The following is a 27,074-nucleotide window of genomic DNA, read 5'->3' as shown; positions in this document are numbered from 1 at the left end:
CGTTTCTCTGTTTTAATAAGATCTACAATCATCATTATTGTCAAGTTAAACCATCGTTTGTGTATTATCTTCACAACACACCACATGATTAGTCTCGAGTTACATATGAACTATGTGTACTATATGAACTCGAACTAGATTTTTTGAATCCACTTTATTTTGATTTCAAATCACATTACATTTCTAGCTCTAGCTAGATCTTCATAATCTAAACCATGTCTCATATGTATAATGTGTTTATCACATTATGTATGGTGCCCCGCCCCCTACGCCTACAAGTATTTAGATGTGAGTTGCAAACACCACACATTACCACAAATTCAAATAAAATGTGAGAATATTCGATATATAGTATTGTTTAGATTGTTCGATATTTAGTTGTAAGTTGCAAACGCCACACATTATCACAAATTCAAATAAAATGTGAGATTGTTTGATGTATAGTATGGTTTAGATTGTTCGGCATTTAGCTGTGAGTTGCAAACGCCATGCATTATCACATTATGGTATAACATGTACACAACACGTGTATCACCGCTATATTCACGCATGCAATGTTTAAAACACTATGATCTCCTATTCAAATATATGAATCCGCTTTCATATCAAATTATGATCTTTGTTAGTCTCTTACACCCACACAATCCTCTAACCTTTGTAACTACCACTAACTTTCTCTCGTGCATGCACACGCCCTCCTCGCCCTCCCCCTCCCTCGGCTTTGTATCCACCGGGCACATTCATTTTTTTCTTTAGGTCGGTCTCCCAGAGTCTCCACAACTCCTTTTCGACACACACCGATCGATAAACCTCTCCAGCGATGCCTGCCTACAACATACACACACACCTTCAATCTCCTCATTTATGTGTCCTTGCCTCGTGTCTCTCATACGGTCAGACACACGTGTAAACTCTCGCCCCTCTTTTCATCGATCTCACAACCGCACACTCCTCCCCCTATCTAGCTAGTAGTTGGGCCTCTCGCACCACCTCCTAGCTCCATTCTCTCTGTCTATCCGTCTCGCTGGGCCTTATTTGCCTCTAACAAATGGACGTACACCGACCGATCTCTCGTTATACATATAGCTAGCTAGGTCCCGAAAGATCTATCACGCACAGGCACACACAGAAACACATCCCCACTCTTATTGATAACATTGCAGTTCCACCCTCAGTTTGTCTAGTAGGCCTCTCCCACCATCTTCGAGAAGCAACTCCATCACCCATCCAGCACTCTACCCCTCTCCCTCCCTCTCCCTCCCTCTCTCTTTCCGTGTCCCATCATATTTCCCGTCCTTCAGTTATGTATGGATGTCGACCGATCTCCCTCAAGACATAGCTGGGTCTCTCCTTCTCAACACATATACGAGTCGTTCTACCTCTATAGTTAGGCCTCTGCCTACCCCTCCCCCCACCCCCTCCCCCCACACACACCGATACATCGAGCGCTCTAGTCATGTCTCCCTGCCACACACAAACTTGACATGTGCCCTCTAACATTCCGGTAGGCCAGTCGCCCTATATCTTTGACTTGCACACACACAATTTCGATGGCTCTCTTCATCGATCTCGCACCCACCCACTTGATCCTCTCTTCGACTCTATCAATAGCTATGACCGCTCCCTCTCTTCTCGTGGATTGCCCGACCCTCTATGTATGATATGGATAGGCCTCCATTTCACACACATTGCATGCAAAATTTTGTTTGAGATGTCATCGACACATATTCCCACAAATAATTCACGAAATCAACCCCCCACCCCACCCCCATCCCAAAACAAAAAACACTCATGAACGCGGTTTGTATCTCTCACACACACCCACGTAAGTGGGGACGTGCACGAAGAGAAGAGGTGCATGCACGGCGCACATACTCCCGTCTCTTTCCCAACCACACCCGCGCGGGTACACGATGGAGCTCATTTCTGTACGAAAAAGACAGCCCACGTGGTAATTTGGCACGTGTACTGGTTCACTACAAGAAATATGTCAACTTGTGACCCTCACTATTGGTCTCTGAAAGGTCATTGTTTTTCATTTGCGACCTTTTTTTGACCAAAAACAGATGGTCAAAAGCTGGCAGTCGTAAACTGAAATTAACAACCCCCCACTCTCATTCCTCAAAATACTCAACAGAGAGTATTCCCTGCCACAAGCAGCAAGATGAGCGGGGTTTGGGCGAGATCCAGCGAGGTGCAGGGCTGCTCGTTGGGTAACTAGTACCTGGATGTATGGAGTGAGGAGGGAGAGCTGCAGCATACTAATCTTGGGCGTGAAGAGTGGAAACTACCATATATATTGCCCAAGAATTGAACCCAGCTTTGACATGCATGCTGCAATTCAACTCCATTGGTTGTCACAGAGATAAGATGAAATCAACATTGTTTTGTTTGCCACTTATTGATGAAGCTACTAATTAGGATTAAATGCAGACAGTAGTAGTAGTAGTAGCATAGCAGTATATATATTAATTTGACTAAACTGAACCAACACCACAAGTCTGCATATAATGAAGTTACTAGGTAGGGATCATATAACATGAGGCAGATGGATGATTAGCAAACATGCTGGGTGGCCAAGAAATGAACAGCATATAAAATACTCCTGCTACTGTAGTAGTTAAGATGATGAGACAAAGGACAGCAGCATGCAGAGTTCCTGATGCACTGGAGTGGCCCAACTCGGCTGCACCACACTGAGGCACTGTTGTTCCATCGAGCTCGACCATGTGCAGGCTTCATCATCGCCGTGGAGGTCCCGGTGGTCGTCCTGGTCCATGGAGTGTGAATCTTATTATTTCATTTCAGAGAACGTTAAACACAAATGGCATGTATATGGATCACTGTGGACAAGCAAACTTCCTAATAAATATGAACAAGGCCTACTATAGCATAGCAGGTAAGGAGTTAGATTAACTCAAGTATTGGTGACTAATAGACCTATTATTTCATTTCAGAGAAAGCCTGAAACACAAATGGCATGCATATAGATACCAAGGACAAGCAAACTTAGCTAATAAATATGAACAAGGTCTACTATAGCATAGCAGGCAAGTATTGGTGACAAATAGACCTATATTAAGAGTAAACAGAACTAGCTCGGAAAACAACTCTATATTAAGAGTATCATGTGTGAATGTGATACAGTAAAAAATTGCATGCTATGTACATCAATTTAAAAGGCACAAGTTATACAGTAGCCTAAAGCAGAGCAAGTGTACAGCAAGTTGATAAAAGAATGCCCAGTCATGGCATTTGATTTCACAAGAGAAGAATGTGTAAGGTGCAATGTTGTGTACACTTTGTAATTCTATAATAATTTGTAGTCCACTGTGGCTAGAAGCCAGAGTACACTTGAAGCTACGAACTATGCAACAAGCCTGAAACTCCAACAACAAAAAGCAGAGTTGAGTTCCTAGCCATCAGACAAGACTGGAACTCCCAGCATTTGCCTCTCAAATTTTTATATAAAGTGAAAATTCCCAGCAGGGTAGATAGACATATGCTATTGTTTAGAATTGCATGATAAATTGCGAGAAGTCTTCGAATACAGAGTCTTATGCAAATGTATTACAATCAGTATGATGTTGTCAAGGTCATCCAAGTACTTGCCCTTTTAGATGCATATATATCTATATGTAGGAGAATAATAGAGTACTAGCCGCACCTGCTAGATGTATTTCAGAATGAGAGGTCAAAAATAGGTAAAAATACTGATGCAAGCTATGCTCTACAACAAGTGCAGAGCAGCTACACAAGAAAAATACAAGCCCACTGATACTATTTGTGCACTTGTTTCTTTCGTTCACCACTGATCTGATCTGTAGTGAAAGCGAAAGCACGGCCAAAAGAAGTTAAAAAATGTTATTAGTTGTAAGAGGATAGAGATGCCACTGGATCTCAGAACAATATCAGATCAGGTTGTTGAAGACGTTGATGACGATGTTGTCGTTGGTGACGGCGTCGATCTGCGGCCCCGGGAACTGCATGTTGATCAGGATCCCCTGCACCGCTGCCAGCATCAGCCCAAGAACAGAGCAAGAGGAAGAGTGCAATGCGCGCGCGTGCTGCTGACCGTCGTACGTAGAGGTCTTGAAGTGGAGGAAGGATTCATACCATAGCACCGACCGCCGTCGACGTCTTGAAGGCTGCGGTGGGTTTCCATGGCCGGGCTTCATCCCGTCACTTGTCGCTGTTCCTCCTGTCCTACCTGCAGAGACAGAGACGGGGGTGAGAGGGAGGGGGAGATTGATCCACCTGTAGTACTAGGATTACACAGCAACTAGTAGAAGAACTAGCAAGAAATAACCAAATTGAGTGTACACCAATATCATATGAATCCGCAACACAATCGAGCAACAGATTGGTAGAAGAACAGCTGCTGCATAAACCGTGAACTACAGGTGGAGAAATAACCCTTTCATGAGTATACTAAGCACTAATATGGGTTACAGCTAGTTGACAACTGACACCGTGTAGACCATGATGTGAGTATACTAAGCACTCATATGAGTATTACCAAGGACTTCCATGACATTATTACCTCAAAGACATACTGGAAAATTAAAACTGCACTGTTTATGCCTCTGATCACATAAAAGCAGCTACCTCCCTTAACAAATTCACATCACTATCAGTTTTGTGATATTGCTGCATAATAAATAGCTCTAAGATCAAGTTAATAAATCTATTTAGAATGTAGTGTGTGCAGCAAGAAACTTGATTGAGAAACCATGCTCTGTCTAGGCATAATACTCCTGACTGAGGTAGAAAAAACGTTGGTCTTCTAAGTTGACTTCAACGCCAACCAGACACAGTAGTACGTACGCGTACAGACTAGTCAATGTAAGCATGCTGCACTCCTATCTATATCTAGTAGCTGAATTAGTACACGCATAGACTAATCCTGCCTGTCTAGTAGCTCAAGTGACATCTCAATCGTCCTATTTGGATATAAACTTCAGCTCAAACAGGGACGTCTCTTTGCTATAAGCTGGAAAAGTCTATGCCGTAAGAGATGACGAGAACTGAACTGTTGTAACTCTTACAGTTAACAGAATTTCATAGCTAACCTCTGCAATCGGGAATATCTTGAACAGTATGTGTCCCTTCCTGATACAGGCCAATCAGTGGTTTCTCTGGTGTTCCACGTACCGCTAGCTTTGCCCGGCAACGCCATTCTGACTAAAAACAAGGTTCCCACATTCAGACTTAGCGACAAAGCAAATCCACCAACTAATCACATCAATTGCTTATGCACCTAAAACATTTACTAGGAAGTGGGAACATTTTGAACCTAAAATTCTTCTCCGTTACTGGATCAGGTGACCAGAAGCTATGCAAACTAATTTAGTGGAAACCAAATAGACACATCATCCCACACATTTCCTGCTAGAGATTCATGGGAGCTGCACTCACCAGCCTACCCCTGCTGAAGGTGAAGTCCTCGATTCCGTGGCCACTGAAGAAATCCGCCACCTCCTGCAGCACCGGCGGCTTGTCCAGGTCGAACTCGTGCGTGCATCCGGAACACCTACGAACCACGTAGAAGAAGAGTCAGCTCACACGCACGCACGTACCGAAGTGGTACACAGTATCTTGTTGAATCGAAGGAATCGAAGCGGCGAGAACCGAACTGTTGGAGAGACGAGATCGACGGATCACTCACGTGGCGGAGGTCGGCCTTGAGGGGCGCCGCGGCCTCCGGGGACGACGAGGCCGCCGTCGTCACCGCGGAGGCAGTCACCCGCGAGGGCGGCCAGCAGGCTTGGCCTGGACGTGCTTGACCTTGGAGAGGATCTCTCGCGGCCGCTATCGCTGATGCTGCTGCTGGATCCGAGCTTCGGGGATTGGGGATCGGGGAGACAAAACCCTAGCTGCAGCGGAGGAGGAAGAAGAGCTGGGAGCGAGAGCGAGGTTCGGGTGCAGCGCGAGGGAAGGAGGGCGCCGCCGGTGACAGAAAGGAAGGAGGGCGCCGCCGGTGACAGAAAGGAAGGAGGGCGCCGCCGGTGACAGAAAGGAAGGAGGGCGCCGCCGGTGACAGAAAGGAAGGAGGGCGCCGCCGGTGCCAGCGCGAGGGAAGGAGGGCGCGGCGCGAGGGGTGAGGGAGAGGCCGATCTGGATCGGGGACAGAGAGAGGGAGGCGGCGGGCGGAAGGAAGGGAGGAGAGGTGAGAGAGAGGTAGGGTTTGGTGCGGTGGGTTTTTTTCCTTTTCTTTGCATGAACGGATGGATGGACGTTGGATTACTAGCAATGGATGGTAGGATGTCTGCCATCTCATCGATCCGTGCCACAAACGGTTCCACCAATCACAATGTACTACACACTTTGACGATTTTATAACCATCTAAGTTGGTCGTAATCGATTAAATAATATGCTAAATCATGTCACCTATTTTATAACATCATAGAATTAGAAGAAAAAAAAAATAAGAACCATAGCATCGTGTCACAAGTGAGACTTGTTTTTCAGAAAAATAACAAACCTGGAATAATACAAATATCTTTAAAAATTGATCTCAAAAATGAGTTTTATTTGCAAAAAAAATATTTTCTACCTTTGGAGTGTCGAAAATGGTATATATTTTTTGAAGCACCTACCAATATTTGTTGCAAAATGGCACCACTCTATTTTTCAATAATATTATATCATATTTTAGGTACAATTGACCAAATGCTTGTGTCTCAATAGCTGTCTATCCACCTCTCGTCAATAATTGAGGAGGTTTTTCAAGTGCCCATTTTTCATTTTTCGAGTGCCCAAAAGGAGGTTTTTTTGTGAAGGACCTCCCAAATAATTGTTGCAAAATTGGACCAAATCATTTTTCTAAAATACTAGGCCATATTTAATGCACAATTGACCAAATGGTTGGGTGTAAAAAGTTTTGATCCACCTCTCGTGAAAAATACAAATTTTCACCGATTCAGCTGGAAGTGGGTCAAATTTGAACTGTAGCTGCCTTATAGTTTGCTCTTTATTTTTTCCAAAAATCATTTCGAGGTACATAAGTAATTATTTAATCAGAGAAACACCAAAAAAATTCCAAGATTCAACCACTAGCTAGGAACGGTCATTCCCGCCATTTTGACCGCATTTTGAAACGAGCATAAAAAAATAAAAAAAAATAAAAAATTGGGAAACCTTCGTATTGTGTCATTATATGTGGCCAAGTTCCCAGGAAAAATAACAAACTTGTAATACGACAATTATTTTTAAAAAGTGTTCTCAGAAACGAGCTATCACGTGTGGAGATCAATGGCTTTCAAGCCAAATGATCAATTTTATGGCCACATTCATGGCATAGTTTATTCAAATGATCTCATATTGTGCACAAAGGTGCATATTGGAATGGCAAACAATGTTGCCTAAGGAAGGTTTCATTTTCTTTGGACGGAAAAACCATTTTCCATTTTTCGAGTGCCCAAAAGGAGGTTTTTTTGTGAAGGACCTCCCAAATAATTGTTGCAAAATTGGACCAAATCATTTTTCTAAAATACTAGGCCATATTTAATGCACAATTGACCAAATGGTTGGGTGTAAAAAGTTTTTATCCACCTCTCATGAAAAAGACAAATTTGCGCCGATTCAGTTGGAAGCGGGTCAAATTTGAATTGTAGCTGCCTTATAGTTTGTCTTTTTTTTTAATCATTTCTAGGTACATAAGTATCTATTTAATCAGAGAAACACCAAAAAAATTCCGAGATTCAACCACTAGCTAGGAACAGTCATTCCCGCTGTTTTGACCGCATTTTGAAACGGGCATAAAAAATTCAAAAAAATCAAATAATTGGGAAACCTTTGCATTGTGTCATTATATGTGGCCAAGTTCCCAAGAAAATAAAAAACTTGTAATACGGCAATTATTTTAAAAAAGTGTTCTCAGAAACGAGCTATCACGTGTGGAGATCAATGGCTTTCAAGCCAAATGATCAATCTTATGGCCACATTCATGGCATAGTTTGTTCAAATGATCTCATATTGTGCACATGGGTGCATATTGGAATGGAAAACAATATAGCCTAAGGAAGTTTTCATTTTCTTTGGACGGAAAAACCATTTTCCATTTTTCGAGTGCCCAAAAGGAGGTTTTTTTGTGAAGAACCTACCAAATAATTGTTGCAAAATTGTACCAAATCATTTTTCTAAAATACTAGGCCATATTTAATGCACAATTGACCAAATGGTTGGGTGTAAAAAGTTTTGATGCACCTCTCGTGAAAAAGATAAATTTCCGCCGATTCAGTTGGAAGCGGGTCAAATTTGAACTGTAGCTGCCTTGTAATTTGCTCTTTATTTTTTCCAAAAATCATTTCTAGGTACATAAGTATCTATTTAATCAGAGAAACACCAAAAAAATTCTAAGATTCAACCACTAGCTAGGAACGGTCATTCCCGCCGTTTTGACCGCATTTTGAAACGAGCATAAAAAATTCAAAAAAATCAAAAAATGGGAAACCTTCGCATTGTGTCATTATATGTGGCCAAGTTCCCAGGAAAAATAACAAACTTGTAATACGTCAATTATTTTAAAAAGTGTTCTGAGAAACGAGCTATCACGTGTGGAGATCAATGGCTTTCAAGCCAAATGATCAATCTTATGGCCACATTCATGGCACAGTTTATTCAAATGATCTCATATTGTGCACAAGGGTGCATATTGGAATGGCAAACAATGTTGCCTAAGGAAGGTTTCATTTTCTTTGGACGAAAAAACCATTTTCCATTTTTCGAGTGCCCAAAAAGAGGTTTTTTTGTGAAGGGCCTCCCAAATAATTGTTGCAAAATTGGACCAAATCATTTTTCTAAAATACTAGGCCATATTTAATGCACAATTGACCAAATGGTTGGGTGTAAAAAGTTTTTATCCACCTCTCATGAAAAAGACAAATTTGCGCCGATTCAGTTGGAAGCGGGTCAAATTTGAATTGTAGCTGCCTTATAGTTTGTCTTTATTTTTTTAAAAATCATTTCTAGGTACATAAGTATCTATTTAATCAGAGAAACACCAAAAAAATTCCGAGATTCAACCACTAGCTAGGAACAGTCATTCCCGCCGTTTTGACCGCATTTTGAAACGGGCATAAAAAATTCAAAAAAAATCAAATAATTGGGAAACCTTTGCATTGTGTCATTATATGTGGCCAAGTTCCCAGGAAAAATAAAAAACTTGTAATACGGTAATTTTTTTAAAAAAGTGTTCTCAGAAACGAGCTATCACGTGTGGAGATCAATGGCTTTCAAGCCAAATGATCAATCTTATGGCCACATTCATGGCATAGTTTGTTCAAATGATCTCATATTGTGCACATGGGTGCATATTGGAATGGAAAACAATATAGCCTAAGGAAGTTTTCATTTTCTTTGGACGGAAAAACCATTTTCCATTTTTCGAGTGCCCAAAAGGAGGTTTTTTTGTGAAGGACCTCCCAAATAATTGTTGCAAAATTGTACCAAATCAATTTTCTAAAATACTAGGACATATTTAATGCACAATTGACAAAATGGTTGGGTGTAAAAAGTGTTGATCCACCTCTCGTGAAAAAGACAAATTTGCGCCGATTCAGGTGGAAGCGGGTCAAATTTGAACTGCAGCTGCCTCATAGTTTGCTATTTATTTTTTCCAAAAATCATTTCTAGTTACATAAGTACCTATTTAATCATAAATACATGGTTTGGTGGCGATACGTCGAGGTTTGGGCGGTGGCCGAGGGCCCCAACTCTAGAGCGCGTAAACTCGCATGCCCGCCACGTGGTCACCGCGTGACCGTGGCGTTGCCATGTGTTCTGGTCGGCCTAGGCATGTCTAGTGGGTTGGGCACTCCCCAGGTAGGTGCTAGGAATAAAATTACAACATAAGATTCTCACGAGGAGACCGATCGATGCTCAAACATGAATTAGCAGCCAAGTGTTTGATTAGCGGTAGGGGAAATGTACATGGCTAATGGGCGTGAGTTTTGGCTGAGGATGATCAGTTACTAAGAAGACCGTCTTCACAAATTTTCAGTTCAAAAGGAGGAGCCTAGGTGGTACTTGCTTTGCAAAGTACCACACTGGACATAAATACGAATGTTGAAGCTGGGCTCAAAATAATGAATGGATTGAGCTGGCATTTGGTGGAGGATGGTTATTTGGGCATAGGAAAGCACCGTAGAAAATGGATACTATTTGGACATGCCAAAGTGGTACTTCCTTCACAAAGTGTTGTTCTGAACAGAATAGGAAAATGAATATTGTTGAATTATTTTTAAACTAGGCAAGGAAGGTTTTTTACATATTTGACGAAGATATGACCCAAAGAATTTATGAGATTTTTGGGTATTTTGGGAATGACAGAAATATAGGTTGCTTCACAACCTGGGGCAAAAATTGCCACATGGACATGACACATAGGCAAAACTGATGAGGTGGCACCTAGTCATAGCAACCCACCACAATTTACAAGGTTATGACCATCTATATTGGTCGTGATCAGCTAGAAATAAGGCAGCGGACCAGTGCTATCTGCTTTATGACCATTTTGTGTAAGGAAATTACGACCTTTCTGACCAAAATGGTCGTTATAGTTTAGGGTTTGGAGCCCCCCGAACAGCTTTTGACCAATTGGTCTGAAATGGTCATAGATCTATGACCAATTCTTCCAGGGTCACTGACAGAAGGTCACTAGTTGACATATTTATTGTAGTGGTTGTCCACATGGTGGAGGGAGGATCGTCTACCACAGGTGAACAAACAAATTGCGACTTGACGTGTTATGTTAAAAAAAGGCAAACCATGTGGGGCCTACCTTAGAGGCAAGGCTCTATACACTGGAGTACTTTTGATGTGTCCCGTCAACTCGCAGAACGAGGAGAAGCTTGCTTAGTATGCCGTCTCCCCCGCCCACGGGCGCGGTGGCTCGCAGGATGAGGTGAAGCTTGCTCCGCCTTACGCCCGCTCCCTCGCCCATGCGCACAGTGGCTCGCAGGACGAGGAGAAAAATTTACTACTCCCTCCGTTTACTCCTCGTCCCTACTACCTTGGTTATAGAGATTATATCATATTGTTTGGAATATATATGTCCTTTAGTAGATTTCAATATGAACTACTAGTACATACTCCAAACACTGATGTATATAGACGTATTTTAGAGTGTAGATTCACTCATTTTGCTCCGTATGTAGCACTCTCCCTCGCCCACGTGGTGGACGTGCAGCAATTCATTCGGTCTCATATAGCCAGAACGATATATACTGCACTACCATTATTGCTCGACTTCCCGAAGAGGCGAAGAGCCAATCGCAAGGTTAATATTTTGGAGATGCCAAGCGCAAGGTTATAGGAGAACGAGTAGTAGGTGCCGCGTCATTTATAAATAAAGTTTTTTTTCTTCAGTGGCACGTATGCAATATGATAGGTTCATATGGAGAGAAAAGGAAACCGCTCCACTATATACATAGTCAGGACGGGCCAGCCTACACGGTTGCTTGCTGGGGTTGCTCTCTTCACACTCTCTCGCACAAAACGACTGTGGCCACATCTCTAACATCCCGGCGGATCACGTCCGCTTGGGGAAGGGGTGGATGCTTAGTGTAGATGCGGTGGCCGTCGCCGACGACGAAAACCCACTGTCGGCACGTCCCGATCAGGGGTCCCCGCCGTTCTCTCTCACAAAGCCGGTGAGGTTGCCTTCGTCCCTTGCTCACTGCCGCGACGTGGGCAGTTGCCGCCTCCCACCGCCCTCCTCAAGGTTGAGCTACGTCCCTCAGGTACAACTCCCTTTACAGCCGGCTTGCACCACTGCTCCAGCTGCCCACATCACTCCCTGTGGATATTTCTCTACTTCTTTGCCCCACACATACCTCTACTGGCTTCTACGTACTGTATTTGTGATGAGTTTATGTCTCATCAACTAGTGCCAGCAATCTTATTCTAATCATGCTTCTTCAATTTCTTTGCCACAGGGATGCTCATCTCGATTTTGGTGAAACTGCACAAAATGATTCGATGGTCAAAAGGTTGCAAACTTCATTTATTAGGAAGTTCAAACGTTGCCAGCAAATTGAAGCCTGGTCAGGGTTCACGGTTCAAGGGCTAGGGACTACATGGATCTTTTTTTTCTTTAGCTGCCTCTGTTCCAAAATAAGTGTCAACTTTAGTAGTAGTACAACTTTGTACTAAAGTTTGCACAAAGTTGAGACACTTATTTTGGAACCGAGGGAGAACATATTTGCTATGATCTGTCAATCATTGAGATGCAATAGCATGCATGTTAGTCTCCTTTGTATTTGATGAAATGTTGCAACGGGCAACCTTGGACGCAAGATACATGTAACAGAAGCTGGAAGCTTCATAGCATTGTACAAATTTATCTCGCTGATAAATTACAGTACGTACTATACTAGTACTTCCTCCGTTCCTAAATATAAGTCTTTGTAGAGATTTCACCATGAACCACATGCAGATGTATATAGATGCATTTTAAGTGTAGATTCATTCATTTTGTTCCATATGTAGTGGAATCTCTACAAAGACTTATCTACTAGTAATAGCTAGCCCCCACTACTAGGAATTCTCTATCCTCTCCTTGAGCCACATCATCAAAATTGATGTAACCGTTAGATGAAGTAAATCAGTCCATAATAGCCGTCTGATCTAGACGTTGAGAGGCTCCGCACTAAGCCACATGCAAGCATGCAGAAATACCGTGGCACATGCATGTGAGTGGGTTTTAAATCACATCAACATGTCTGCATGCAAGAATGCACCGGTAGCATGCATGTAAGTGAGCTTTTAAGTCCCATTAACATGTCAAAAAGAAAAATATAATCCCATTATGCAGTAGGAGTTGGCTGATCTTTTTTCCTTACGTGGGATGATCTAAATGATGATGGGAGTTTATTTAGTTTGGCTACCACATTTGTCATGCGGTTATAGAGTTTTTTTAGTTCTATGAAATCGATAATTTTGCGCAGAGAGATATACCGCTGTTCCGCGGCAACGCGCGGGGACTCATCTAGTAATATTTAGGAACGGAGGGAGTACTATGTAAAGAGTTAGGTGTCGCACGGTGATAGTGTGAGGTGGGCCATGTAATCACCGAGCCTGCGTGTTTTCACTGCTCTTGCACGCCTCCGCTATAAGAATGGAGAAAATTGTAATCTAGTAGTAGTACCTCCTTTCGCCGAAAGCGTGGGACATCCAGCAGTCCTACCACCTCAGTAATAAAGACCAATGAGCCGTCAAATCACATAGACCCAGCAGTAAGTTGGACGGACGAAGCAACCATCACTCTTACGCCAGTGAGAGGTCGCGTCCGCTCTGCCCGGGCATGAATGCGGCACCGATTCTTTGGAGCGGCGTTGACCGTTTCGGGCGGGAAGCGCGCGCGAGCGATGGAGGGGCTTTGGGTGGGCCAGGCTGGTCAGGAGCAGGCGTGGCAGCTGTCCGCATGTCCCTACCGGACACGCCCGGAAACAAGAGGATGCACCGACTCTCACGGCTAAAATCATACACTACACAACATCTCTCTATAGGAGTAGGTCGATCTGTCGCTCTCTCTAACACACACATGCTGTTAAACACACACACACACACACACACGCACCTTGGTCCCGTTGCACCTTCTAACGTGACTTATTACACCTAGACGGAGGGAGTAGTAAGTATACGAGATACGGTGGCACACCGACTTAAGTCGAATACAAGTGCCCAAAATTTGTGTGCATGTTATAATAAGGATTCACTTAAAATAGTACGTGAGCGAACAGAGGGATCAATTGGACAGTGTTCCCGAGCAGTAGCGAGATGTGTGAGGTAAGATACACCGCTGGCGCTTTTAATTTTTCTTATTAATTTGTTTGTTTCACCCTCTGACTGGTGGGACCCAACGTACTACGTGGAGAGAGGTAAGGTGACTAAGGCTGCATTATTTCTGCACCACTGTGGATAGTCTTACCACCAAAGCCACATGACACGATTATGATTGAGATCCCAATGACTCCCACACACACAAAAAAAACACGGCATGCTTGTCACACGAATGCAGGAATGTATAAAAGGTTATTTCCCTCTCGTTGAACATAACGGGAGGGTTTTGTAGCTGGTTAGCCTGTTCGCTCATCAAACTTGAGGTCTCGGGTTCGATAACTACACTTGAGCATAATTTGTGCCAGGAGGATTCTTTGACTGGTCAAAATGTTTTCTAGGGTTTGCACGCTTCACTCTCTCTCTCTCCAGTATATATATACATGCTGGAGCCTCAGCGCTTGTAGTTGCTCTCTTCACACTCTCTCGCCCTCTCCCGCTGGAGCCTCAGCGCTTGTAGTTGCTCTCTTCACACTCTCTCGCCCTCTCTAGATCTAAACAAGACTTCGTTGGCCTCTCTCTCCCCTCACTGCTACTCAAAGAGCCGGCAGGATCCGTCCGCCGGGAAGGGAAGGAGGCTTAACGCTGTCGCCGTCGGCGAGGGACTACCGGCGCAGCTGTTCACTTTCCACCCAGCGGCGGCGCGGGAGGGCCTCCGACCCCTTCTTCTTCGCCGCCGTCCCGTCGCCCACCGAACCACGCCCCAAGAACCTTAAGGTATAATTTACTTACTCCACATGCATTGCTCTAGCTGCATGTATACCATGAATCTAGGACGTGGTTCAAAGAGGAAAGGAGTGGGGGAAAGTAGTGGGAAAAGTTGTATATAGCATGAATCTAGGACGTGGTTCAAAGAGGAAATGAAGGGGGAAAGTTGTATAGCATGAATCTAGGACGTGGTTCAAAGAGGAAAGGAATGGGGGAAAGTAGTGGGGAAAGTTGTATTGCATAAATCTAGGACGTGGTTCAAAGAGGAAAGGAAGGGGCGAAAGTACTAGTTCAAAAAGGAAAGGAAGGGACAAGGCTATAGAGTTTGAGCAGGACTAGATTTGCTGCGCTCACATAGGGAAAGGTGTCTAAAGATAACAAAACTGGGACCAACACAAATATGCTCCTTGGTTGTTTGTTCTTTGTTGCAACAGACTGTGCATGACCACAGTACATCGGTAGATGCACATGGTGCTGGTGCGTCCACTGTCCCGTGCAACTCATTAGCTGTTGTTAATCTAAGGCCCTGTTTGGTTAAAAACTCCCTAGTCCCTACCTGCTTGGTTCCAGGGACTAAACATGGACTAGAGGTTATTAAATGACATGCTAAAAGACCATGTTACCCCTAGTAATGAACTAATAGAGACAAGGTGCGATGCGTGGCAGGGGCAACTGTTGGAAAAAGTCCCAAAAAGACTCCCTCGGGGTCTTCTTTCTTTAGTCCCAAATGCCCACTTTTAGTCCCTAAAAGTCCCTCCTATTTGGTTTAGATGGGACTGACACGGATTTTTTTAGTCCCTACACCGAAATGTCCCTGTAAACAAACACCCTCTAATAATGCCGCTGGAAAATTGATGCAATGCCACAGTTAAAAGCAAATTACATGTTTAACGAATTTTATTGTTAATATAATCTCTATGTTAATATTAATCAATGCCACCGTTTGAGAAATGCTGATGTCTTGCTTTCTTTCCCATTTAGATAAGGTAGATGCTTCTTTTTGTTGGCTTCTGTGTCATCAACCGTTATTGACCACTAATTGTTTCCTTTGCACCTCTGTGTAAACAGGGTTATCTACTTCACCTCGTTGCCATTGTGACCTTTTGTTGCACTGCACAAAACACTTTTGTTTTAAGAGTGTTTTGTGCAGTTCAACCAAAATGTCACACCGACAACGTTGCTTGATTGCTTGATCTTAGTGGAACTGCACAAGAGGAGATCTTACTTCCTATCCGTTAAGGCGAATTTGGTTCAGATCTTCTTGTGAGTTGTTTGAATTCCGCATCATGAGAGGTCAGTACTAGCCTTCTTTCACATGATTCTGCAGTGTGCTTTCATATGTTGTGCTACTTGTACGATAATGTTGCTTGATTTTAGTGAACTGCACAAATGGAGACAAGACTTCCAATTTGTATGTGCACCGTAATATCCCATTGAGGTAAGATAAGGATATTTCACAACTGCTGGCCTGTATTTTGCCACTTTCATCAGAAAATTAAGTTTAGTACTATACTTGTGCTCCCTAATTGACATGCCAAATCTTACATTGAAGGCGAAGCTTGTCTGTTATTGAACCAAGTGATGAAGGGGAAGAACAAGCGGAAGAAAAACAAAAATCAACTCCCGGTGCTGTAATGAAGCACTGGAACTGTGATGACACAAGTAATGATATAGTTTTGCATCTTAATTTATTGCTATGGCTGGAACGAGCAATTGTTTTGCCACTGATTTGATGCCACTCTTAATGTAATATGTAATTATCTCTACTTGTGCAAACAGGGATCTTCTTTGAAGATACCATATATTTTAGTGGAACTGCACAAGAAGATGTTGGAAACATTAAACTAATCGAGGAGTATATAGTAAGCATGGCCACCACCGTAGATAGCAACAAATGGTTCCGGGGAAGTGCTTCATCTGTATGCTCTACACAATAAGCCTCCTGACAAAGGTTGGTACTCGCCCACTGATTTCATCCATATGATTGAGCTTTGTCATCTCTATTGGTGTTGTGCTACTGTTTAGATACTGTCATGAAAAAGTGGTATTGTCCTTGAGAAGTGCTTCATCTGTGCTGTTTTAAATAATTCCTTTCCTTTTTTTCGAGCAAACAAGGATGCTAGCATTTAGTAGTCCTCTTGTCTTTGCACAACATGATCATCTTCCTCTGAAGAAGAATATGGAGTACGTGAAGTGACTAGTTCCGATTATGCCAGGATGAAGAAGCCCTGTCTATCTTCTCATCAGAAGGAGCAGTTGAAGGATGGTTACATTACTCCCCACAAGACCAAACTAACTTCAGCTCAGAAGGACTGACAAATCTCCATTTTTTTGCTGTGATGCGCGAGTACAATGTTGTTCTAGGATTCTTTCTGGTGAGTTCCATTTTTCTAAAAGTGTGCTCTACATGGACCATGTATGTGCCTGTTGAAACTATCAATTCATAGTACAGTTTGCTTTATACTAATCACTTTTTTGTATTTGTGCAAACAGGGGTGCTCAGCTTGATTTCAATGGGAACTGCACAAAATGTTCATGAATACATCGAATCATTCATTTCCACCACAAGAAAGGAGGCGCCGATAAGTTCAAGGCGTTGCAACATATAAGGGCAAAATCATACAAGCTACGCGCGAATTTGGTTGATTTTGGTGGAACTGCACAAAAAGAACAGCCGGTTTATTTAGCACAAGGTGCCATGTCAATGTCAGAACTGATGGCAAACCCTGCCCATTCCACAATCGTAGGCATTTGATATTTTGGAATGGGACAACCTTGTCAAATTTTGCTCATTGATTTTAGGAAGACATGCGTTTGATATTTTCGAATGGGACGCCCTTTGCTGTCAGCAGCGTCGATCAATTTTTTCTTTATTCTTTAGTTGTGAAGTAAATATTGCCTCTGACATGTGAGTCACTGAGATGCATAATCATCAATTGTTTTGAATGTTCTCTATGAATTGCCAGGCCTGTGTTTTTGATTGCAATGTACAGAAATGCTAAAAAGCTGCTCAAACTCTTTGTACTCCTTCTGTTCCTTTTTACTTCACACATTGTGAAAGTGCATACTTTTTTGTATAAGATTGGTCAAAGTAGAGATACTTTGACTGCAGACAAAACTTGTATGCACGACTAGAAAGGACCGGAGGGAGTACATGTGAAACTGCTGCAAACGAGGTGATCACCCTGGGAATAATGCTAGTACGTATTGTTTTGCATGTTCATCCAATGCCAGTGATACAGGAATTCGAACTAATCGAAATAAATTCATTCATACACGGTCGGATTTCATATAAACATGCCGGATTTCATTACATTTCATACATTCTTCAACTAAAAAGGGGTGCACTGGAGGTATAATTAATTAACCGAAGCTACCCACCTGTGTCCCGCTGAGCCGAACAGAAGCTTCAGTGACTTAACTGCAGGTGCAGTTGCATAACTGACATGTGGCCTGTTGGGCCCACGTGTCAGTCAGCCAACTTCACCAGCAGTTAAGTAGAAGCAGCGTTCTTCTCCAGCGCAGCTCTCTGACTCCACGTCGCCGCCAAGAAGCTAACCGGTCGTCAATGGTCAACCCGCCTAGCTTGGCTTCAACCGGAGGGTAGCAGCGGTGACCTTACTTCGACCCGAGCGGCGGCAACCTACCGTGTTCTACTCTTCCTTGTTTTCTGTGTGGCGCGGCCTCGTTGGCAGCGGGGCGGGGCCTCGGCGGATCCGGCAATGTCCTCTGTCTCGTTGCCGGCGGGCGGCGCCTCAGCGGAGCGGTGGAAATCCTCCCCCATGTTGCCGGCAGGGTGGGGCCTCGGCTGAGCCGGCGATGTCCTCTGCCTCGTTGTTGGCGGGGCGGAGCCGGCGGTGTCCTCTGCCTCGTTGTTGGCGCCGCGGGACCTCGGCGGAGCAGGGCATCGTCGACGCCAGCGGAGCGGGGACTCGTCGGAGCCGGCATTGTCCTCTGCCTCGTCCTCGGTCTCGGCAAACAGCGCCTCGCCCGCTTCATCGCCCTCTTTGCTAGCCTCTTTGTAGGCGGCCGCAGCCTCCGCCACCCGCATGCGGTACCGCCAGCGCTCGAGGCGGCCCTTGCGGGCAGAGCGGTATGAGTCGAGCAGCGCCTCCCGCTCCGCGGCAATCTGCTCCTCCGCCTGCAGGTGCTCCTGGAGGAGATGGTGGTTGTAGGCAGCGTCGGCCTGCGCCTCCCGGAACTGCTCCTCACGCATCTGCCTCACCCTGTCCATATATTGGGCACGGGCCTCGCCAATGGTCATGGTGCAATGCACCGGCGAGGATGGCGCGGAGGAGGGGGTTGGCGCCGGATCGTCAACTACCATGTTCTCCATTGGGACGCCGTCGTCCTCCGGCTGCCTGCCGGCCAGCCGGTCGGCAGCAATGGCTGCCATCTCCTTGTGGTCGGTCGTCCGCCTGTCCCGAAGAGCGCTGGAGCGCGAGGAAGCCATGGTGGGCAGTAGTGGTGTGGACAGGAGAAAGGGAACGAATGCGGATGACTGCGGCTATGGCCGGCGCAGCAGTTTATATAGCAATGGTGGGCGGGCGAGGGGACGGACGTGTGGCACCGGAGTAGCCGCCTCGGCAACCGCGTATCATTAATGTGGGCGGCAGATGGACGGACGAACGACACTTGTGTCGTTTGAAGGCGGAGCAATCGCCTGCACCGGGAAGCGGGGCGGGCGGCGCTGACTGTTTCGGGCGGAAAGCGCGCGCGGGCGACGAGATGACTTTACTTGGAGAGGATGAGAATGGGGACCCACCAGGTCCATAGCCTCACGTACGCAAGTGCCTCCTTATTATATATATATATATAACTATAATTTATTTTGCTTCCTCCTGGTTTCCTGACATCACGGTCCCACACCATTGTCAACCTATGTAGTAGTCAATAAACGAGAGAATTGCACAAGAAGCGGCCGGCAGCTGGGACCAAGCAGCTCCAGTAGTATTTGTGTTTTTGAGGTGTGAGCACTGCAGAGTTATTCGATGTTTAGCCCAGATATTAATTTTTCTCCTCTGAACAATAACGAAAACATCGCTGCAGGTATTAACTGGGCGGGCTGTGGCCCGTCTAGCCCAGGCCAGATATCCAGCCCAGATATTAATTTTTTTCAAGCTGAAAATGACTAGCCCAGCTATACTTTTTTTTAGGAATACCCAGGCAAGGTCAAGTTGTTATTCTCCGCCCCGCTGGGCTGCAAATCTTTCCTAGGAGGGATGCATTAGGCTTAACAAGAAAATGGGCTTTAAGAAATAATTAATGGGATGTAATTATAAAAACTGGGCAGTAACTATAAAAAATGCACCAAACACGTGATTACTTTATAAAATATTATTTTTGGATATTGAAAATTTTAATTTCATTAATTGTTGCGAGTGCAATGTTTCGTTGGATTTTTACGTAATATAAATGTATATTGAAATTGTATTTAATCTGACTAGAAATTTCGGGATAAAAATATTTCGGATCCCATCAAAATGTGGGAAATTTTATTGAATTATGTTTTGAACGGTTGGTTGAAATGGGCTGTACTTTTAACAAACTGTAAATGGGCTGTAGTAAATTCCATTAGAATTCAAAAATGGGCTACACATTCTTACAAATCTCAAATTGGCTATAAGTTCTCTGCCACACACTTCTGGCCTTACTAAGTTGATGCGTCCCCTAAAAAAACAGAGTTGACGCGTATGCAAGGCTTTGTCAACTTATAGTCAACACACGGTTCTAGCAGCAGTGGCCGTTGGATGTCCATCCAACGGATGCCGTGCTTCTTCTTCAATCTCAGATATTCTAGCTTCACCCGCCCAAAAAATGATTCCTCCCCCTGACATCTGGGGCGCACCGTTTCGGAAGCTGACCTGTGGGCCTACTAAGTTGACGTACCAAGGGCTTTGTCAACTTAGTCAATATAAACGATTCTAGTTGCAGTGACCGTACGATGTCCATCCAACGGCCGTCGTGCTTCTTCAATCTCTGGTCTTCTTGCTCCAGCCGCCCAAAGCAGCGCCGGTCGTGCTGCCTGCTCCTGCCTCCCGTGGCCGGCTGTGCTGCCGCGGAGGCCTCACCGCCCCCTACTACTCCCACCGCTGGCCAGGCCATCCCTCCACTCACCCACACCCCCTGTTATTCTGCGGCGACGGCAGCGCAGCCGAACCAGTGAACCCTCGTACTCCTCTCCGTGTGTGGATCCACTGCTGCGTCTTCCCCGGCTCCGCGTCGTCCCCTTCCTAGGCCTCACCGTCGTCCACCGCTCTGGTGCTCTCGGCACGGCGTGGTCAACATGGTCAAGGAACGACTTCCATCGGACATGGACTGTACGTGGAGAGGCTGACAGCTGGGTCCACAGCAGCCGCAAGGAAGTGCCTTCTTATTACGCGCAAAATAATTATTCCTCCACCTGACAGCGGGGACCCACCGGACGGGCCACCGTATTTCGCGAAAAAATGATTCGCCCCCTGACTGCTGGGACCCACGAGCTACATCTTCGCACGCAAGGAAGTGCGTCCGAAAAGAAAAACGATTCGCCCCCCTGACTGCTGGGACCCACCAGCTACATCTTCGCACGCAAGGAAGTGCGTCCAGAAAAAAAAACGATCCGCCCCCCGACTGCTGGGACCCACCAGCTACACCTTCACACGCAAGGAAGTGCGTCCGGGCAAAAAAAATGATTCGCCCCCCTGACTGCTGGGACCCAGCAACTACACCTTCGCACGCAAGGAAGTGCGTCCGGGAAAGAAAAACAAAACGATTCACCCCCTGACTGCTGGGACCCACCAGCTACATCTTCGCAGGCAAGGAAGTGCCTGACAGTCGGGACCCACCTGGTCGAAGCGTACGTAGCGTTGTCATTCTGGTCGATGTAGAGACGCGCACGTGTCATAGTAGAGGCGCGCACGGGTCGTAGTAGAGGCGCGCACGTAGCATGTACACGTACGTACAGCGGCCAGGGTGCAAGAAAGAAAATACGGCCACGTATGTGTACATACGGGCAGGGTCTCGAACGCCTACTCGCGCATACGTACGGCCAGGGCTCGTGTACATGGCTGGGTCGGAACGGAGAAACATCGTCGTCGTCGTGTTCATGGGGAGGCAACAGAATGCGTCGTGTTCATGGGGAGGCAACGGAATGCGTCGTGTTCATGGGGAGGCAACGGAATGCGTCGTGTTCATGGGGAGGCAACAGAATGCGTCGTGTTCATCGGGAGGCAACGGAACGCGTGGGAGCCAACCGGCTGGGTCGGAACGGAATGCGTGGTCGTGTTCATCGGGAGGGCTTGGACGGAACAGGCGATGGAAACGAGGCCTGGCGTACCGCAGAACGGAGGAAACAGACCTCCTACGTTCGGAACGGGGTCCTGTTGATCGGGAGGGGTGTGGCGTACCGCAAAACGGAGGAAACGGACCTCCTACGGTCGAAACGGGGGCCCTGTTGATCGGGAGGGGTGTGGCGTACCGCAAAACGGACGAAACGGACCTCCTACGGTCGAAACGGGGGTCCTGTTGATCGGGAGGGGTGTGGCGTACCGCAAAACGGACGAAACGACCTCCTACGGTCGAAACAGGGGTCCTGTTGATCGGGAGGGGTGTGGCGTACCGCAAAACGGACGAAACGGACCTCCTACGGTCGAAACGGGGGTCCTGTTCATCGGGAGGGGTGTGGCGTACCGCAAAACGGGACTCCACGGGATACTGTTCATCTCCACCGTCGACCTCCTCCAGCCTCCATGGGCTACCGTTGACCTCCTCCAGCCTCCACGGGCTCCTGTTCATCCAGCCTCCACCGCGTGCTACTCCACCGGCTACTGTTCAACCAACCCTCCACAGGCACCCCTCCATCGTCTACTGTTCATCCAGCCCTCCACACCACGGGGTCCTGTTCAACCACCCCTCCATGGGCACCCCTCCACCGTCTACTGTTCATCCAGCCCTCCACCACACCACGGGGTCCTGTTCATCCAGAGGCAACGCCACCGCTAACTGTTCATCCAACCCCCCCGCAACGCTCACTGTTCATCCAATCGATCGGCTTCAGTTAGCAGCAGTAGCGAAGGAATCGCTCGATCAGGTTCAGTTAACAGCCATCGATCGATCGCTCGGGTTTAGTAACGTGTAGCCTGCAGTGCAATCGCTCAGGTTCAGTTAGAGCCCAACGCCTCGCTCGGGTTCAGTTAGAGCCAACGCCTCGCACACACGCGCATACGTGTACGAGAGAAGCGCGCATCGCTCGGCCCCGGACCTCCCACCGTAACTGGGAACTCCCCGAAATTTTCCTCCCCCTCGCTTCTACCATGGTTTTTCCCATCATGGACGGCCCAAAGAATGTCATGCAGCTGCGTCTCCGGCCCGCCCAGGACGAAAAGCCCATTTTCTGTCATGATTTTTTGTCATAGAAGTAGGAGCCCACCACATCTATGATGATACCGGGTTTTGTATGTATGACAGAAAAAATTTCGTTTGGCCCAAAATGTCACGGATGTGTCTTTTTTTTGTAGTGGATGAATTGTGGGTTTATGATCAAGATTATCTATGAACAATATTTGAATCTCCTCTGAATTCTTTTATGTATGATTTGTTATCTTTGCAAGTCTCTTCGAATTATCAGTTTGGTTTGGCCTACTAGATTGATCTTTCGTGCAATGGGAGAAGTGCTTAGCTTTGGGTTCAATCTTGCGGTGCTCGATCCCAGTGATAGAAGGGGAAATGACACGTATTGTATTGTTGCCATCGAGGATAAAAAGATGGGGTTTATATCATATTGCTTGAGTTTATCCCTCTACATCATGTCATCTTGCTTAAAGCGTTACTCTGTTCTTATGAACTTAATACTCTAGATGCATGCTGGATAGCGGTCGATGTGTGGAGTAATAGTAGTAGATGCAGGCAGGAGTCGGTCTACTTATCACGGACGTGATGCCTATATACATGATCATACTTAGATATTCTCATAACTATGCTCAATTCTATCAATTGCTCGACAGTAATTTGTTCACCCACCGTAATACTTATGCTCTTGAGAGAAGCCACTAGTGAAACCTATGGCCCCCGGGTCTATTCTCTACCATATTAATCTATCGTTATTTCTATTACCGTTTATTTTGATTTCTTTACTTTTAGTCTTTATCATAAAAATACCAAAAATATTATCTTATCATCTCTATCAAATCTCACTTTTGCAAGTGGCCGTGAAGGGATTGACAACCCCTTTATCGCGTTGGTTGCAAGGTTCTTATTTGTTTGTGTAGGTATGTGTGACTTGAACGTGGTCTCCTACTGGATTGATACCTTGGTTCTCAAAAACTGAGGGAAATACTGCTACTTTACTGCATCACCCTTTCCTCTTCAAGGGAAAACCAACGCAGTGCTCAAGAGGTAGCAGTCATATCCTTCATGATGCTCCCATTATGTTTCAATTCTTAACTTTTATGTGAGCATCATTGAAATCATCGTGCCTAGCTAGAAAGACATTAAAGAAAAGCGCTTGTTGGGAGACAACCCAATACTTATACCTACTGTTTTTATGTTTCCACATGATTAAGCTACAGTAGCAATCATGTTTTATAGCTTTTGTTTCAATAAAGTGCCAAGTAAAACCTTTGGGGTAGTGTGGATGATAGTTGACTTGATTTCGTGCAAAAACAGAAACTTTTACCGCCAGTCATAGAATTGTTTAAAATCACTGGAGCGTTACAAAATTCTGAATTTTTTACAGTTGATTGATATACAAATTTTCTACGTTGTCCTAATTTTTCGGAATTTTTGAGTAACAGAAGTATGGTTTTTATTCAGATCATTACAGACTGTTCTGTTTTTGACAGATTCTATTTTCAATGCATGGTTTGCTTGTTTTCTAGTTTGTATGGCTTATATTGCTCAATATAAATTGTAGAAATGATATGGTACTGTAGGCATTGTGTGAGAACAATTATGAATCTTGTCTTTGACAGTACCAAAGTGAATGATTTACTCTCTATCATACTAACCCATCTCACGAAGTTCCGTTAAGTTTTGTGTATTTGAAGTTTTCAAGTTTAGGGTGAGATATCGATACGAGGAGAATAAGGAGTGGAAAGACCCTAAGCTTGGGGATGCCCAAGGCACCCCAAGGTAATATTCAAGGAAGACTCAAGCGCCTAAGCTTGGGGATGCCCCGGAAGGCATCCCCTTTTTCGTCTTCAAAACCATCGGTATACCATACTCGGAGCTATATTTTTATTCGTCACATGATATGTGTTTTCCTTGGAGCATATTTTCATTTTACCTGCTGTTTTAATAAAATCATTGGCTCTGAAATCTTGAATGAGAGAGAGTCCTCCCATGGCTAGTTAATTATTTAACTACTCATTGTTCTTCACTTATATCTTTTGAAGTAGTTTGTCATTCACTCACGTGCTTCAGTTATATCTTATGAGTAAATAGTTGAACGAATTGAATATCTTAGATCTGAAATTACATGTGCTTCATATGCTTATCCCATGGGGAGTAACGACTTCACTTATAAGAAGTATAGGTGGTAAAATTTATTGAAAGTTAGCAAACTCAACATTTGTCATTTGAACAATTCATGAAAGAATATTGAAGGAAGAGAGATTCACATATAAATATACTATCTTGGACATCTTTTGTAATTGTGAGCACTCATTAAAATATGACATGCTAAAAGGCTGATGTTGGACAAGGAAGACAACATAATGGGTTATGTTTTCCTATATCCGAATAGAAGTTATATTGTCATGGATCCTCCAACATGTTGAGCTTGCCTTTCCCTCTCATGCTATCCAAATTCTTTGCACCAAGTAGAGATACTACTTGTGTTTCCAAACATCCCTTAAACCAGTTTTTCCATGAGAGTCCACCATACCTACCTATGGATTGAGTAAGATCCTTCAAGTAAGTTGTCATCGGTGCAAGCAATAAAAATTGCTCTCTAAATATGTATGATCTATTAGTGTGAAGAAAATAAGCTTTATACGAACTTGTGATATGGAAGAAATAAAAGCGACGGACTACATAATAAAGGTCTTTATCACAAGCGGCAATAAAAGGTGATGTTCTTTTGCATTAAGATTTTGTGCATCCAACCATAAAAGCGCAAGGCAACCTCTGCTTCCCTCTGCGAAGGGCCTATCTTTTACTTTTATCTTCTACCCTTATACAAGAGTCATGGTGATCATCACCTTTCCTTTTTACACTTTTTCCTTTGGCAAGCACTATGTGTTGGAGAAATCCGGATATATATATATCCACTCGGATGTAGGTTTTCATAAAGTATTATTGTCGACATTACCCTTGAGGTAAAAGATTGGGAGGCCAAACTATAAGCCCCTATCTTTCTCTGTGTCGGATTAAAACATTGAATCCATAAATATCACGCGAGTGTTAGCAATTGTGAAAGATTAAATGATAGTTGAGTATGTGGAATTTGCTAAATCAAAATTCTTACATAGACCCTTCCTGAAAATAAGATGAATTGCAATTGTTTGATGACTGAGAACATAGTTTGTTAGTTTTCAAGAAAGTTTATGGTCTATACCTTAATTTGTGAATAGCTTGTTACTTGATCATGAGGAGTTTTATGAGACGAGCTACTGTTTATGATATATAATGATGCTAGAAGAAGTGTTCGGAACATCCATCGATCAAACTTGTCCACTTGATAGCATTCACACTTCATAAATTATTTCTTTTATCATTTACCTACTCGAGGACGAGCAGGAATTAAGCTTGGGGATGCTGGTACGTCTCCGACGTATCTATAATTTATAAAGTATTCATGCCATGTTTATAACAATTCCATATGATTTTGGTATGATTTGATTAGAACTAACCGGAACTGACACTGTTTTCAGCAGAACTACCATGGTGTTGTTTTTGTGCAGAAATAAAAGTTCTCGGAACGAGCTGAAAATGAACGGAGAATTTTTCTGGAAAATATAAAAAATACTGGAAGAGAAAAATACAGAAGAAGAGCCCCGGGCTAACCACAAGGGTGGGGGGGGGGGCGCCCCACCCCCTAGGGCGCGCCACCCGGGCTTGTTATCTCCTCGTGGGGCCCCCTGACGTGAAACCAACGCCAACCCTTCCTATAAATCCTAAAAACCCCAGAACAGAAGAGAGATCAGAAGTTCCGCCGCCGCAAGCCTCTGTAGCCACGAACAACCAATCTAGGCCCTCTCTGGCACCCTGCTGGAGGGGCCAACATCACCATAGGCCATGGAGGAGGAAGCCGGAGGGGTCACCATCGCCATGGAGGCCAATGACCAGATGGAGAACCTTTCCCCATCTAAGGGGAGGCCATGGAGGAGGAAGCACAGAGGGGAGAACCGCTCCCCCTCTCTCTCGGTGGCGCCGGGGTGCCATTGGGGGAACCATCGCCGCAGTGATCGTCTTCATCAACATCAACATCATCGTCACCATCCTCATCTCTTTTATGCGGTCCACTCTCCCGCACCCCGCTGTAATCCCCTACTTGAACATGGTGCTTTATGACACATATTATGATCCAATGATGTGTTGCCAT

At 44.8% G+C, this 27,074-nt stretch overlaps 1 protein-coding gene across 1 annotated transcript; it reads right to left on the bottom strand.

Annotated features, from left to right (window-relative positions):
* Nucleotides 1-2,443: 2,443 nt before the first annotated feature.
* LOC123171369 (uncharacterized) lies at nucleotides 2,444-26,802 on the bottom strand. Its single transcript, XM_044588897.1, has 6 exons — nucleotides 26,794-26,802; nucleotides 5,637-5,872; nucleotides 5,419-5,533; nucleotides 5,073-5,184; nucleotides 4,076-4,210; nucleotides 2,444-4,004 (listed from the first exon to the last, which is right to left on the bottom strand). Exons 1-6 carry the CDS (start codon nucleotides 26,800-26,802, stop codon nucleotides 3,901-3,903), a joined length of 711 nt encoding a protein of 236 aa, XP_044444832.1. The 3' UTR covers nucleotides 2,444-3,900.
* Between the last annotated feature and the right edge of the window lie 272 nt (nucleotides 26,803-27,074).

This window comes from Triticum aestivum, chromosome 7D, assembly GCF_018294505.1.
Source record: "Triticum aestivum cultivar Chinese Spring chromosome 7D, IWGSC CS RefSeq v2.1, whole genome shotgun sequence".
Classification (NCBI taxonomy): domain Eukaryota; kingdom Viridiplantae; phylum Streptophyta; class Magnoliopsida; order Poales; family Poaceae; genus Triticum; species Triticum aestivum.
The sequence above is the reverse complement of the archived record's forward strand: the minus strand, read 5'-3'. Positions and strand labels throughout refer to the sequence as shown.

Excerpts from the sequence above, each read along its gene's own strand:
- LOC123171369 (XM_044588897.1), bottom strand. Across the intron at positions 5,185-5,418 it reads CCTTCAGCAGGGGTAGGCTG|TCAGAATGGCGTTGCCGGGC; the intron begins GTGAGTGCAGCT and ends CCTTGTTTTTAG. Across the intron at positions 4,211-5,072 it reads AGATATTCCCGATTGCAGAG|GTAGGACAGGAGGAACAGCG; the intron begins GTTAGCTATGAA and ends CTGTCTCTGCAG.